Source organism: Neoarius graeffei, chromosome 22 (assembly GCF_027579695.1).
Source record: "Neoarius graeffei isolate fNeoGra1 chromosome 22, fNeoGra1.pri, whole genome shotgun sequence".
Classification (NCBI taxonomy): domain Eukaryota; kingdom Metazoa; phylum Chordata; class Actinopteri; order Siluriformes; family Ariidae; genus Neoarius; species Neoarius graeffei.
The window spans coordinates 47,351,176-47,364,262 of NC_083590.1; the positions used below are offsets into that span (position 1 = coordinate 47,351,176).

The following is a 13,087-nucleotide window of genomic DNA, read 5'->3' on the forward strand; positions in this document are numbered from 1 at the left end:
TCCCACCTTTGGAATTGCGGTTGTATTATGGGTAAAATATACTAATAAATTAAATGTCTGTATTGTAGGTATAAGGTATTAATGGCTGTGCATAATCACTCAGTGATTGGCATCACAGCCAAAAGCATGTGAACACTTGACCATCACACCCATATGTGGTTCTGCCCCAAACTGTTGCCATGAAATTGTCTGCTGTAGTATTACAATTTCCCCTTCACTGGAATTACGAGGCCCAAACCTGTTCTAGCATGACAATACTGACTGCAACCCCAGGCGTCACCTCCCTTACCCAACATCAGTACCTGACTTCACTAATGCTCTGCTGGCTGAATGAACACAAATCTCTACAGCCACGCCCCAAAATCTAGTGGAAAGCATTCCCAGAAGAGTGGAGGTCATAACAGCAAAGATGGACTAAATCTGGAAGGTGATGTTCAACAAGCTCTTATGAATGTGATGATCATGGGTAGGGTTAGGGTGTCCACAAACTTTTGAATAGACAGCTCAGTGTTTGAACTAATATTGGAAAATTCATTGGATAAAAACACAAAGATGAACAATAATGACAAGTAATTTAGCCAAAAGGAACGCATACACACATGATTGGACAAAAATGAGTGAAGGGAAGTGTGTTGCATGTTACAATTAACATCCTAATTATTATTACTACTATTAACAATAAAACGATTGTAGTAAGATTGCTGGAACATTAATTAAATTTTAAATGCACTTTTATTTATTCTAATTTATTTATGCATTACTATTAGAGAGTAGTCAATAGGCAGTGTTAACTCAGCACTCGTTGAATGGAAGGTTGTGAGATCCGGTCCAAGACTGGCAGTGTATCACTCTTGAAACTTTATCTGAGAACTTTAACTAGTTCTATATTGGAGTTGGATCCTGCCTCACTTTTATTGAGAAACTTGAAGATAACAGTATCAGCCAATTAAAAAAAATTATTCATTTCTACTTTCAGTAACCAATTAATCATGTTAAAATACAAGCGACAGATATAACGTACTGTATTTTAATTGTTATGCTTCTCTTTTGGTGAACAATTGACTTCGTATGTAGTGTTTTCTTTTCTGAAAAAGTCAATCATAACCAATTGAAAACAAATTCATAGCACAAGTAAAATCTTTAACCTCCTAGGGCTTAACGGTCACATGCGTGGACAGCACTTTTTAGAAATTCGGAACAAGAATCCACATATGTGGACATACTTTTTCTCTAAAAGTACATCTTATTAAAAGATGATGCTTAGTTTTTATTCTAATCAGGTTCTAATAAGCCCAAATAGCAAAGAGAAATAAAAAAAAATGCATGTAAAAAAACAGCTTGGGCCTTAGGAGGTTAAATCTAGGGCCAATTTCCCAACCTGACATTCTCAACTTAGTCATTATCAAAATGATATTTAGCAAATTATAGTTTGAAAATGAGCCAAGAAATATATCTAAAATCATCTTAACTGTAAGAACATCATTTATTGGTATGATGTCCATCCAGTAAATTTGGTCAAGGTGTCATTTGGAGAGTTAATGCTCATACAGAAATATAGAAATATCTCATGATCTCTCTAGGATTTAAAGTAAGAATGTCAGTGTTCATGCTTTCCATTTAAACTTGTGCAAGAGCACAATGCTGTTGTACAAAGAGTTTCACAACCACAGGACCAGTGACTATATCCAAAGGTCTTTTATAAGTAGTCCATCTCAGCTGTTTCTAGATGTTTTGTGATGTAGTCCAGAATGACCTTCTCATTTGCTGTGTCTTTTAGGTAGAAATGTGATCCAGGTAGCATCTGTACAGTGAAATCTCCACTTGTCATGGCCTTGAATGCTGGAATGTAAGACATAGGAACATGTGATAAACATTTTGATAACATACTACCTGTTCAAATAAGAGCTGAACTGAAATTTTCATTCAGCCTGAGGGTCACTTTTTTTAATGCCCTCACCAGCCTTTAATAAATGCCTGAAAACTCAGTTCCCTTTTAACCACCAGGGGCTGTGATTATCATCTCATATCTTCCAGTGTGCATGTGCATGCATGCAACAAAGTCACAAAGTGACCATATCATGTAGTATCTACAATAATCAAATTAGTCTTACATATTCTGAGACACTGCCATGTGCTGGTCGATTCAGATATCATTGTAACCACTCGCATTTAGCCTCATTGAGAGGTCTAGATGTTGCGCAGGGTGTTTACTGACCCACCTAGCTTCCATTAAGTTAGGATTGCACACTAGTCGTCAAAAATTATAGGAACAATAGAGGGCTGTATGGCACGGCTTCGATGATGATCAGTGGGAGGGTTGTCCACGGCTACTGCAGCTGCTCTGATGGCTCAACAGCCCAATGTAAGAATGACAGGCCCGGCTGCAGAAGTTACAGGAGAAGGTCTGGGCTGTAGGGTTTGTTTCTTTGGTTTTGGTGTTACGGTCCTTCCTCCTTCTTTTGTTTGCTGCTTCAGACCTTCACCTCTCTTCAAAGGAGGAGGTAGCCTGGTAAATTATATGTTTCCAGGCTACTCGGTTGGTAGCCAGTGTTGACCACTGGTGGTGATCGATACAACAGTCCTTCAGTATTCTTTTCGGATTGTCTTTGTATTGCTTCTTTGTAGCCCCTATGCCTCAGTGACCGGAGGACAGCTCACCATATAGCACGATCTTGGGTAGGCGATGATCCTCCGTTCTAGAGATATGCCCAGCCCAGCGTAGCTGCGTCCTCAGCAGCATGGCCTCTATGCTAGTTACCTCTGCCTCCCATGAGCTTAGGATAATGGGATTCCTGTCCCAGTAGCCCTCTATTTATTGTTTGTAAATAGAGGGCTACTGGGACAGGAATCCCATTACCCTAAACGCATGGGAGGAGCAATAGGCAGAACAGTAATATCAGGGTGGCCAGATTGGGCTAATTTTTAACAAAAAGTACTCCAAGGCTGTCAAGACCTTGTTTCATTGCAAATCATCGGAACTATACCTTAATAGGTAAAAAACGTTTCCCTTTTCCGAATCCCAAATTTTTCCCCCCAAAACCTGGCAACCCTGAATAATGACATTTGCTGTTCTGTGTGTCTTGCTATACTGAACACAGTTTAACAAAAGGTATGTCTAACGCTGCTCAAATCAAGCTTTTAGACTGCCATTGTTAATGCTGGTCTGCCTCACCAAAATCTACTGTTACAAGCCACTGCTACGTGGCACAGAATTCAATTAGGCCACAAAATGGCCAATGAGAGCTTGGATTTCCACTGCTGATCGCACTCGTGGTGGAAACATCTTGGCAGCTTCATACTTGAGAAGATCTGTTGTCCCAAATGGACAGAGAGATTTGATATCTTTGGTCAGGATACCAAAAGTGACTGAAAAGGTCACGTTCTGATATCACGTGAGGAGGTCTGGGGTGCAGTCGTTGTTCCAGTTCATCCCAAAGGTGTTCACTGGGGTTAAGTTCAGTCAGGGCTCTGTGCAGGACACTCAAGTTGTTCTACACCAACCTTGACAAACCATATCTTCATGGAGCTCACTTTGTGCACCGGGGATTGCCATGCTGGAACAGTTCCCTTAGTTCCAGTGAAGGGAAATTGTAATGCTACAGCATCCAAAGACATTGTATATAATTTATACCTCCAACTTTGTGGCAACAGTTTGGAGAAGAACCACGGTGAGAATTGGTGTGATGGTCAGGCTTCCACAAAGTCAAGTCAAGTCTGTTTGTATAGCGCTTTTAACAATAGACATTGTCCCAACGCAGCTTTACAGAATTTGAATGAATTAAAACATGAGCTAATTTTATCCCTAATCTATCCCCAATGAGCAAGCCTGTGGCGATGGTGGCAAGGAAAAACTCCCTCAGACGACATGAGGAAGAAATCTCGAGAGGAACCAGACTCAAAAGGGAACCCATCCTCATTTGGGCAACAACAGACAACATGACTATAAGATTAACAGTTTTAACATGAAGTCAGTTTTGTTGATGTTATAAACTCTTCATTGATGGAAACTTGAGTGCAAACTTTTGGCCAAACCTTTCTTTATGGTAGCACATACACCATCATCTCTATTCCTTGTGGTTTGTGTTTGTGTGTGTTCCCTCTGCTGGGATCTTACTTGCCCTTATTGCTTATGATTAAGTGAATTACTTGGGGCATTACTGCAGGCAAGTCCTCATCACCCAGTGAGGCTGTATCTATCTTAGCTTGACTGAATGCTTCTTAAATGGTGGCTGTAGTGCTCTTGAGAACTAGATCTTCCTAGAAATGTCTCAAAATATGATTGTCAGCTCATTTAACAACTCTGTGTGAAAGCAATAAATGTAAATATAGCACAATGCTTGATATGTTTCTAGACAATATATAATTAAGAGGCTTGTTTATGTGTCAGAAGTTAAGCTTAAAGGAACAGTCCACCGTATTTCCATAATGAAATATGCTCTTATCTGAATTGAGACGAGCTGCTCCGTACCTATCCGAGCTTTGCGCGACCTCCCAGTCAGTCAGACGCAGTCAGATGCGCTGTCACTCCTGTTAGCAATGTAGCTAGGCTCAGTATGGCCAACGGTATTTTTTGGGGCTGTAGTTAGATGCAACCAAACTCTTCCACGTTTTTCCTGTTTACATAGGTTTATATGACCAGTGATATGAAACAAGTTCAGTTACACAAATTGAAACGTAGCGATTTTCTATGCTATGGAAAGTCCGCACTATAATGACAGGTGTACTAACACCTTCTGCGCGCGTCGGCAGCGCATTGATACGGAGCTCAGATATCAATGCGCTGCCGAAGCGCGCAGAAGGTGTTAGTATGCCTGTCATTATAGTGCTGACTTTCCATAGCATAGAAAATCGCTACGTTTCAATTTGTGTAACTGAACTTGTTTCATATCACTGGTCATATAAACCTATGTAAACAGGAGAAACGCGGAAGAGTTTGGTCGCATCTAACTACAGCCCCAAAAAATACCGTTGGCCATGCTGAGCCTAGCTACATTGCTAACAGGAGTGACAGCGCGTCTGACTGACTGGGAGGTCGCGCAAAGCTCGGAGAGGTACGGAGCAGCTCGTCTCAATTCAGATAAGAGCATATTTCATTATGGAAATACGGTGGACTGTTCCTTTAAGCTGAATTAAATTAAAAGGTTTTTTAAGCATTTTCCTCAGAATAAGATGGTTTAGGGATAATTTGGCCACATACACTCACCTTCCACTTGATTTAGAACACTTGTACACCTGCACATTCATGCAGTTATTTACTCAGCCAATCATGGCAGCAGTGCAATGCAGATACAGTCATGCAGATACAAATCAAGAGCTTCAGTTAATGTTCACTTCAAACATCAGAATGGGAAAAACTGTGATAATGGCATGGTTATTGATGCCAGAAGTGCAGGTTTGAGTATTTCATATACTGCTGATCTCCTGGGAATTTCACACACAACAATCTCTAGAATTTACACAGAATGGTGTGCAAAACAAAAACATCCTGTGTGTGGAGGGTCTGGAGGCGGAAACACCTTGTTGATGAGAGGTCAGAAGAAAATGGCCAGCGGTGGGTTTCCCAAAAGCCTCTTACGCTAAGAGCATCTTAACTAATAGAGTGTTCACTGTGCTGCTCACTCTACCATTTAACGACCATCTGTGTTTTCATAGCTTTACCTACTTTTTTTTTCAAACCAAACTGATTCATGTACAACCCCAATTCCAAAAAAGTTGGGACAAAGTACAAATTGTAAATAAAAATGGAATGCAATAATTTACAAATCTCAAAAACTGATATTGTATTCACAGTAGAACATAGAGAACATAGCAAATGTCAAAAGTAAGACATTTTGAAATTTCATGCCAAATATTGGCTCATTTGAAATTTCATGACAGCAACACATCTCAAAAAAGTTGGGACAGGGGCAATAAGAGGCTGGAAAAGTTAAAGGTACAAAAAAGGAACAGCTGGAGGACCAAATTGCAACTCATTAGGTCAATTGGCAATAGGTCATTAACATGACTGGGTATAAAAAGAGCATCTTGGAGTGGCAGCGGCTCTCAGAAGTAAAGATGGGAAGAGGATCACCAATCCCCCTAATTCTGCGCCGACAAATAGTGGAGCAATATCAGAAAGGAGTTTGACAGTGTAAAATTGCAAAGAGTTTGAACATATCATCATCTACAGTGCATAATATCATCAAAAGATTCAGAGAATCTGGAAGAATCTCTGTGTGTAAGGGTCAAGGCCGGAAAACCATACCGGGTGCCCGTGATCTTCGGGCCCTTAGACGGCACTGCATCACATACAGGCACGCTTCTGTATTGGAAATCACAAAATGGGCTCAGGAATATTTCCAGAGAACATTATCTGTGAAGACAATTCACCGTGCCATCCGCCGTTGCCAGCTAAAACTCTATAGTTCAAAGAAGAAGCCGTATCTAAACATGATCCAGAAGCGCAGACGTCTTCTCTGGGCCAAGGCTCATTTAAAATGGACTGTGGCAAAGTGGAAAACTGTTCTGTGGTCAGACGAATCAAAATTTGAAGTTCTTTATGGAAATCAGGGACGCCGTGTCATTCGGACTAAAGAGGAGAAGGACGACCCAAGTTGTGATCAGCGCTCAGTTCAGAAGCCTGCATCTCTGATGGTATGGGGTTGCATTAGTGCGTGTGGCATGGGCAGCTTACACATCTGGAAAGACACCATCAATGCTGAAAGGTATATCCAGGTTCTAGAGTAACATATGCTCCCATCCAGACGACGTCTCTTTCAGGGAAGACCTTGTATTTTCCAACATGACAATGCCAAACCACATACTGCATCAATTACAGCATCATGGCTGCGTAGAAGAAGGGTCCGGGTACTGAACTGGCCAGCCTGCAGTCCAGATCTTTCACCCATAGAAAACATTTGGCGCATCATAAAATGGAAGATATGACAAAAAAGACCTAAGACAGTTGAGCAACTAGAATCCTACATTAGACAAGAATGGGTTAACATTCCTATCCCTAAACTTGAGCAACTTGTCTCCTCAGTCCCCAGACGTTTACAGACTGTTGTAAAGAGAAAAGGGGATGTCTCACAGTGGTAAACATGGCCTTGTCCCAACTTTTTTGAGATGTGTTGTTGTCATGAAATTTAAAATCACCTAATTTTTCTCTTTAAATGATACATTTTTTTCAGTTTAAACATTTGATATGTCATCTATGTTCTATTCTGAATAAAAAATGGAGTTTTGAAACTTCCACATCATTGCATTCCATTTTTATTTACAATTTGTACTTTGTCCCAAATTTTTTGGAATCGGGGTTGTAAATACATAACTATTTTAGAATAGAACTGTAGCTGTTTTGATGAAAAATATTGAGATCTTAGTGGTCGGAATGATATTTAAAAAAAAAACAGAAGTCAAAAATGCGAGTGTCAATTTCAGTTCAATTAAATGGAATTGTTTATTGGATGTGGAATGGTTGTTCGTCTCTATATGTTAGCCCTGTGATGATCTGGTGACTTGTCCAGGGTGTACCCCGCCTCTCGCCCATAGTCAGCTAGGATAGGCTCCAGCTTGCCTGCGACCCTGTAGAACAGGATAAGCAGCTACAGATAATGGATGGATGGATGGTCCACACAGTTTTTTTGAGGTTTGCCTTGAAAGCTATGAATATTATAATTTATATTCTTTAATATAAACACTAGAAGGCCCTACTTTTGAGAAATACACAGGCCTACAGAGCACAAAGAGGGTATTAGAAATAATCTTTTAGTACTTTTGAGTGTACCGATTTAATGTTTTACCTCATCCTCATCATCTCTAGCCGCTTTATCCTGTTCTGCAGGGTTGCAGGCAAGCTGGAGCCTATCCCAGCTGACTACAGGGTCGAACCCGGACCTTCTTGCTGTGAGGCGACAGCGCTAACCACTACACCACTGTCCTGCCCCTAATGTTTTACCTAATTAGCATAATCAATATTAATTAAATACTAATTTGCATAATTTGCTTTTGCTAATTTTTCAAACTTTATATTTAGTATACAACAATCTATGTGCCTGCCAATTTCCATGTAAATGTCTTGAAAAATAAAATAAAAAAAGTTATGAAGAACAAACATTTGATCTCACTGGTTAATGAGGCCCATTTTGGACCATGTGATCCTCATACAGAATATTATTTCAGTTTTCTAAAAATTAAGCCGTTTTTTCAATCTTTGATTTGTAATATCTCAAGAATGGATAAACATTTTAATTCGGTAAAAAGTATGTTGTTCTGGATTAATTTCTGAATTCAATGACCGCAATTTCAAGCAATTTGGATTGAATTTTCACCTGATATGCCTACTAAGGAGACCAATTGCTGTAGTTTTGAAAGAGAAATGTTGTCCCCTTTCTGCCTGATATACAATTTCAGTTGCTTCAGACCCCGAAGTTACAGTTCGGGGTCTCCTTTGTTGTATTTTGCACTTCATAATGCACCAAATGTTTTAAATGGGAGACAAGTCTGGACCACAGGCAGGCCAGTTTAGCACCCGGACTCTTTTACTACAGAGCAATGCAGTTTTAATATGTGCAGAAAGTGGTTTAGCATTGTCTTGCTGAAAGAAAGAAGGCCTTCCCTGAAAAAGATTTTGTCTGGATGGCAGTATATTGCTGAAATGTCTATATCATTCAGCATTAATGAGGCCTTCCCAGATGTACAAGCTACCCATGTCATGTGCACTAACGCCCCCTCATACCATCACAGATGCTGGCTTTTGAACTGTGCACTGATAAGCCGGATGGTCCCTCTCCTCTTTAGCCTGGAGGACGTGGGGTCCGTGATTTCTAAAAAGAATCTACTTTTGATTCGTCAGACCTCGGGACAATTTTCCACTTCATCACAAAAGAGCTCGGGCCCAGAGAAGGTGACGGCATTTCTGGATATTGTTTATGTCTGGTTTTAACTTGCATTTGTGGATGCAGTAATGAACTGTTTTCACAGATGATGGTTTTCTGAAGTGTTCCTGAGCCCATACAGTGATTTCCACGACAGACATGTGTCTGCTTTTAATGCAGTGTCTCCCGAGGGCCTGAAGATCCCAGGCATCCAGTGTCAGTTTTCAGCCTTGTCTCTTGCATACAGAGATTTCTCCAGATTCTCTGAATCTTTTAATGATATTATGTACCACAGCTGATGTGATCATCAAATTCTTTGCAATTTCACATTGAGGAACGTTATTCTGAAATTGTTGCACTGTTTGCCCATGCAGTCTTTCACAGAGCAGTGAACCCCTCCCCGTCTTTACTTCTGAGAGACTCCGCCTCTCTGGGATGCTCTTTTTATACCCAATCAGGTTACTGACCTGTTGCCAGTTAAACCAAATTAGTCTTTTTTAAACATTACACAACTTTTTCAGTCTTTTGTTGCCCCATCCCAACTTTTCTGAAACATGTTGCTGACATCAAATTCAAAATGAGCATATATTTAAAAAAAAAAAACAATAAAAATGTCTCAGTTTCAACATTTGATATTTTGTCTGTACCATTTTCAATGAAATATAGGCTTTTTTTCACATTCTGTTTTTATGTATGTTTTACACAGCGTCCCAGCTTTTTGGAACTGGGGGTGTACATCCATGCCACCATCAAAGTCACAGTTTGAGATCACAATTTTTCCCATTCTGATGTATGACGTGAACAAGAACTGAAGCTCTTGATTTGTATCTGCATGACTTTATGCATTGCGCAGCTGCTACATGATTGGCGGATTAGAAAACTGCATGAATGCACAGGTGTTCCTAATAAAGTGCACAGTGAGTGTACTTGGCATTCATAATCTTGAGACAGTGTATTGGCTCCTCTTCAGGGTTCACAGAGTAATAATGCTGGCACATATATTTTGCAGAAAATCAAATTATCCAGTGTGGCTGCACCTCTGACCTTGTAGGTCATGTGGCAAATCCTCCTTGCCATCAAAGCATGACACCGGACATGACAGGAAAGGGGTTGCCGGCCTGCTACACCTGCAAGTCACACACAAACAAACAAACATTAAATATTATGCATTAATTTAAGTGGTCCGGGTTCATTTTTGGCGGCTTATAAAATAGCACTTGATCCAACACATCTGATTATTTAGTTTACAATACTGTTGGGGTGCCAACAGTTAATTGTGTGCACAAAGTAAAATAGTCACAAAATCATAATTTGTGCATGGATGAATTATCCATCCATCCATTATCTGTAGCCGCTTATCCTGTCCTACAGAGTCGCAGGCAAGCTGGAGCCTCTCCCAGCTGACTATGGGCGAGACTGTGGGTTTCCTCCGGGTGTTCCGGTTTCCCCCACAGTCCAAAGACATGCAGGTTAGGTTAACTGGTGACTCTAAATTGACCGTAGGTGTGAATGGTTGTTTGTCTCTATGTGTCAGCCCTGCGATAACCTGGCGACTTGTCCAGGGTGAACCCCGCCTCTCGCCTGTAGTCAGCTGGGATAGGCTCCAGCTTGCCTGCGACCCTGTAGAACAGGATAATATATATATATATATATATATATATATATATATATATACACACACTTTATTTCGAATCATTTTGTACAACAGACACACCAGTATATTTACAAAATACATTAAAGAAAAAAAAATGATTCGGGTCGAGACCAAGATTTAAAAAAATCTGTCAGTCCCAAATTAAACAAAATAAACAAAAACCAAATACACAGAAATGGAACCGGTCTCGACCCACCCTCCCCAACATATGCAGATAAACACACCCAAACAACAAACAAAAAATAAATGAACAAAAGAAAATTAAAAAGGAAGAGAAAGTAAAAAAAAAACAAAATAAATGAAAAAAAAAAAATGAAAATCAGAATTTGTGGTATTTCCTCATGGATCATTGGATGCGTTCTGTAACTCCTTTTATGTATACTAGTGTGACAAAGCCCCAAACAAACAAGAAAAACACCGAAAAAACAAACCGGGGCTTTGTCACATTCAACGATCCATGAGGAAATACCACATCAACACCCCGGTCAAACCATACAAGAACCTCCGACAGCTGCTAGTTCACCCCAAAGACAAAACACAACTGGACAATAAATGCAACGTCATATATGAAATCCCTTGCCGTTCATGTAATAAAATCTATATTGGTGAAACGGGCAGATGCTTCCATACTCGCAGAAAAGAACACCAAATAGAATGTGAAAAAGAAACAACAAAAAGACTCACAAGATCCGAAAAAGAAAAAGCACACCAAGAAAACCTAAAATCAGCCATTTCAGACCACTGTAAATGACAAAATCATATAATGAATTGGGAAGAGGCCAGAGTCATTCGCGCTGAAGAAAATAGATACCAGCGGTGGATTTTAGAAGCAGTGGAGATACGCAAGCAGGCGCAGAGGACTATGAACCGGGATGAGGGAGCGTATGCGCTGTCGCACACCTGGAGCGCAGTCCTGGAGGAGCGACCTGACAGCAGGAGGCGTGGACTACCTGTCAAATTGGGCAGGACGTTCACGCCTCCACAGAGTAACATCAGCTGATAAGGCACGTCATCACTCGACATCTGGTGACTGTTTTGAAGAAGGCGGAAGTTTATCGCCGAAACTGTCAACAACAAGGTAACATCTTAAAAAATCCTTGTCTTAAGAAACGAACTTAAAGAATTGTTTGAGATGCACTAGTACATATCTGGATCCACATACATATCTAGATTTGCATCAAAACCTAAATCAATTGTTCCTTGTCCCGTGGCCCACCTTTACTCAAAATTTCATCAAAATCCGTTCACTACTTTGAGTTACACTGGGAAAATATGCCTGTGAAGGTTCTCAGTCATCCAGGTCATTGTAAACCGTAGTTGCTAAAGAAGGCAACTGGACTTGCATGAAATCCTTGAAGACCTTTCACTTCTCATCCAAAAGGCTTCTTTCGGAGAAGAGATGAAATGTCTTCAAGGATTTCAAGCAAGTCCAGTTGCCTTCTTTAGCATCAATGGTTTACATTTAAAGAGAAAAGTTTAATGTAGAATAAAAGGACATAAAGTTCAATCTATAATTCTATGGACTTCGGGGGGGTAGGGGGTAAGGAGCCATGTCATTCCTCATGATCTTTTTTATATATAAATAGGGCCACCGGTTTCTTCTAATAAGTAAACTATACTGCTTTGTTTCATTTACACCAAGCAAACACTGCCTTTTTGTTCCAACTACTTACCTGTAGTTCTCTACTACATTTAGGTCTGCTTTCAAGGCTGGCAGGAATAACTTTAGCGCCTCAGGATTGGCCAGGATTTCAGGAGGCGTTCCTCCAAGGGAGATCATCCACTGGAGGAATTCTTCATCAGACAGGTGGCTTCTACGTGGGGCCTGCAATCTAGTTTCTGACTGCAAAAGAAGATCATTGATGATGAGCTTATGCATTTTCAGCACATGCAGGAGAACAATCCAGAATGAAGTCCTGCATGTGAAAATGTATAGAACATGGATAACAATCATAGAAGCCATCTTAGTGCTTCTTTCATGCTTTTCAATTAAATGTAATGATCTAAACTCCAAAATATTAAATCAAGCAAGCATTCATTCCTAAATACTGTATTAGCCATGTTACTGCTCATTTATTGGATTGCTCATTTCATAAAGGTCGTGGCTATTCATGACTGGGAGGTTACGAACACATAAGCTTAGCAAGCTTTCTTTGCTAAACTACTTCTACATGAAAAAGTTTTCTTTTTAAAAGACTACAGAAGTTTCACCCCTCCTAGAACTGCCACCTTATTGTGGTGGAGGGGTTTGTGTGCTTGAACGATCCTAGGAGCTATGTTGTTGGGGGCATTATGCCCTTGTTAGGGTCTCCCAAGGCAGACAGGTCCTAGGTGACAGGCCAGACCAAGAGCAGTTCACCAAACCCCTTATGGATATTAAAAGAACAAGGACCGTGACGTCACCTGGTATGGCGCAGCCGGGGCCCCACCCTGGAGCCAGGCCCAGGGTTGGGGCTCATATGCGAGCACCTGGTGGCCAGGCCTTTGCCCATGGGGCCCGGCCGGGCTCAGCCTGAAGTTGTGACGTGGGCCCGACCTCCTGTGGGTTCACCACCCACAGAGGTAGCCGTAGGGGGCT

The 13,087-nt window shown here is 40.7% G+C and overlaps 1 protein-coding gene across 1 annotated transcript in view; it reads right to left on the reverse strand.

The window, feature by feature from the left end:
• Positions 1-880: 880 nt before the first annotated feature.
• Positions 881-13,087, reverse strand: part of olah (oleoyl-ACP hydrolase) — a 46,899-nt gene continuing 34,692 nt past the window's right edge. The window contains exons 6-8 of the mRNA XM_060904869.1: positions 12,183-12,352; positions 9,900-9,982; positions 881-1,839 (exon numbers count right to left, since the gene is read on the reverse strand). Of these exons, the coding sequence (XP_060760852.1) occupies positions 1,697-1,839; positions 9,900-9,982; positions 12,183-12,352 (396 nt within the window). The 3' untranslated portion in view covers positions 881-1,696. The remainder of the gene's footprint in view (positions 1,840-9,899; positions 9,983-12,182; positions 12,353-13,087) is intronic.